Source organism: Corvus brachyrhynchos, unplaced genomic scaffold, assembly GCF_000691975.1.
Source record: "Corvus brachyrhynchos isolate BGI_N302 unplaced genomic scaffold, ASM69197v1 scaffold43, whole genome shotgun sequence".
Lineage (NCBI taxonomy): Eukaryota > Metazoa > Chordata > Aves > Passeriformes > Corvidae > Corvus > Corvus brachyrhynchos.
Window position 1 is genome coordinate 239,395 of NW_008237353.1, and position 3,400 is coordinate 242,794.

The 3,400-nt window shown below is 38.8% G+C and overlaps 1 protein-coding gene across 1 annotated transcript in view; it reads right to left on the bottom strand.

Annotated features, from left to right (window-relative positions):
* ELOVL2 (ELOVL fatty acid elongase 2) overlaps positions 1-3,058 on the bottom strand; it is a 35,705-nt gene extending 32,647 nt beyond the window's left edge. Inside the window, exon 1 of the mRNA XM_008630879.2 lies at positions 2,970-3,058. Within this exon, the coding sequence (XP_008629101.2) occupies positions 2,970-2,972 (3 nt within the window). The 5' untranslated portion in view covers positions 2,973-3,058. The remainder of the gene's footprint in view (positions 1-2,969) is intronic.
* Positions 3,059-3,400: the final 342 nt, after the last annotated feature.

Below are 3,400 nucleotides of genomic sequence, written 5' to 3' on the forward strand. Positions count from 1 at the left end.
TGCTTTGCAAAATTGAATTGTGGGTTGAGTCTTTTTTTTTTTTTTTTTTTTAAGTACAAGGAAAAGGGATTTGGGAGGTTTCTGCACTACAGTTCCATGGGTTAGAAGAAAAGTGATTTAAGAACCCATTAATATTTATTCAGTTTTACAAAACCCTTTCATAATTGAAGTGCTTGAAAGCATTCTGCCTTTTACACATATTTCATTGCTCAGTCTTATCAAAGGCTGAGGGTCACAGTGTCTCCAAGACAAAAAATTCCCTTTCTTGAATCACTGCTTGCATGATTTCCCTTCTACAATTTCCAAACTCTTTTTGCTATGTTCTTTGCGATCATACTAAGTAGTCACTAAAATAATGCAGGCCAATTGCAACACTTAAAATAGATTTTATATGGCCTTAAAAGAAGAGTAAAAAGGAAGAGTTGCTGTCATGGCCCAATTTGCAATGTGTCAGTCATGTACACTCCCAAGAACCGTATCTTTATAATCCATCCTCTTGCTTGTTATCAGAATTTCAAAATGAAACTGTCACCAAAGCAGATCAGTGCAATCCTTTTAAAAGTAATCCTGCTCAATTCTACCTGCTACACAGGGGAACATCAGCTTAACTTGTAATTAAAGAAGATTTCTCTAGGGAGATCTCAGATGTGGCCTGTCAGTTCCCAAGAAAATGGTAGCAATTATTGACCTCATTTTTCCTTTGCTCTAACAGTCAGATTTAAAATGACAGAATGACCTGAGCTGGAGCATAATTCCTGTCAGTGACGATGTGACAAGAATGTATGACTGTGAAGGAATAAACAAAAAGGATATCAGTTAAAAATGAAAGAATAGATAAAAATTCTGCCTCCTTCTAACAGCCTAAGTGAATGCATCACTTTTTCAAGCAAAGCAACCATCCTCAGGAACTGGTTCTGGCTCGAATAACAGAAAATTTCCTTTGGAGCAGGCAGGTCTTAAAGTTACAGGCAAAGAACCGCACAGAGTTCTTTTAGGGAGAGGTTAATTCTGTTACAGTTTGCTTTCTTAATGGTCTGTTCAGCTCTTGTTGACTTTACAAGGCGTTGAGAAGACAGATCAGTGTCAGAATTAATTTTACATCAGTGATACGAAAGCCTGCACAGCTTAACTTACCTGCTTCCAAACAACTAGGCTTGGTAAAGGACACCTGTGTATGAAGAACCAGTATGTAATTTCTCCTTATATAAGAGCAAGACAGCCAGCTGCACTTTGAGAAGCACAGGAAAATAATTCTACCAAAACAAAGGAGGCAATCACCCCTTTAAGGCTATGGATTTACCAGATTATTTGGTTTTGGAACAGAATATTCCCCAGAAATATACCAGGTATAGAGTGTTTGCACAAAATTTGCCACATGTGCAACTAAGATCTCCCATCCTACATTTAGACCCATACAATAAACAAGAAGGGCACAGGGGGCAAATGAAATGGTAGGGGAGAATTACAACAAGTTTACACGGCAGCTCAGTTTTCTCAGTATGCCATATCTTGATAAGTTTGTTTTCGTCGCTATTTGCAGACAGATTTTGTTGCTGCTGAGAACCTGATTTCATAAGTTAGTATAATGCATGCAGGGCTTTATTTTGTACTTGGCATACACAATTGATCGTTTTTCTGGAGAAAGAAACAGGGACAAGCTGACAACATATCCTTTCTGGTGCTGTGAAAATCTCTTCATTTTCTACTGTAACAAACTTCATGATCTAAGATGAATAGGAGATCCTAAGCCTCTGCACACGATCTCATGGCTTGTTGGACAAAGAACCTTAAAAAAACCCCAAACTAAAACAAAACACCCAAAAAAACCCAAAAGCAAGAGCTCTGGTTTTCCCACAATCCTGGCAGTGCAGGAAGACAAAGGGCACTCTATGCCAAAGAAGTAGGTTTCTTGGTTGCCGTCCCAGATGTCTGCAACTGTGTCCAACAGGGATTAATGTACAAGGGACTGCCTGCCCCTTCTGCTACAGGCAGGGGGGGATCAAAAAAGGATTTTATAAAATGTGTTCCCTGACCAGGGCTTTCCCCCACTGAACAGTTTTGCCTGAGTTTCTTAAACATCTCATACGAGTTGCTGGGGGGTGCTTGGCTGCTGGCAGGGGAGACAAGGAAGGATTATTTGAAAATCTGTGTGGGTAGCATTTCTAGCTCCTCTGGGCAGACTTAAAAGTAGGGCTGTGTGTTTTTCTCTTTAAAGGACAAGAAACTAAATTAAAATAAAGTATTAAAATGTAAACATATAAAAATGAAATAAAGCGTTAGGGTGCTTTTTATATCTTGCACTCTTTGACAGGCAATTGTCAGCAGCCCTTCAGAAAACTGTAGGTCAAAAACTCAACTTGTAAAATATTAACTAAATAATTGCTTAATTCAGACTTTTTTCCTGCAGTGTTAATGCCCTTTACAGACATTTTTGCTAAGGACAAGAGCAGTAGAAGATTGAATACAGCCTGTGAAGCACAGAACAAAGAAGGAAAACTGTGAGACATGTTGGAAAAACTGACTTCCTACATACATGTAATTAACACTTGTTTCAAAACAATAACAAAGTCACCTAGTCAGGATGTATAAAGTAGAATGCACTTCTAATTTATAAAATGCTCCAGGCAGCAGACTTTGTTTGCATCATTTAACAGTACATGTAAGTCAATATATTAATGAATTTGTGAAGTTCACTACTCTTAATTTCATACTCCTAAAGTACTTTAAAGTTGCAATAGCTATAGAATGTGTGCAGAAGCATGTTTTAAATACAAAAGGTTCCATGAGCAAATAGAAAACTGTAACATAGGATACCTTATTTTTTCAGAAACAAATAATGGTCCTGAAAATACTTTCATCCTCATGAGCGAAACAGTGTTCAGTTGATGCAATTATTTAACTGCCCTGAACTCCTCATAGACATACAGAAAAACTAAATCAGAGCTAAACATATGTGGCATTTTAAGTACCATGAAAGCCACTGTGCTGGCTGGAGAGTTGGACTCCCATGCAACTGGCTTCTCATCTGTGCTTCCCCTGGGCTGGGAATGCCACTGCAGAGTTGTTGGCAGTGCTGGTTGTATAGCTGTTACCTATTTCAGATAAAGGGACTGGTTAATTGAAAATATCCAAACAGGAGCTCTTAAAATACACTGTGGCAAGTTCATGTAGGGAGCTGTGGAGGACAGTGACCTGCAGCAAAGGAATGGTGGTGTGTGCCTCGGAGCTGGCACAGCTGGCACAGCTGCAACAGGAGCAGACAGGTGTTCATATTCTTGGCTAGATTTTGTAGTGACTTCTTTGGTATAGATCCCCCAAATCAAATCCCCTCTGCCCTGCATTTTTACTGTGCTAAATCACCAAGTTCTTGTTTCCATGAATTTACACAATCTATAAGTTA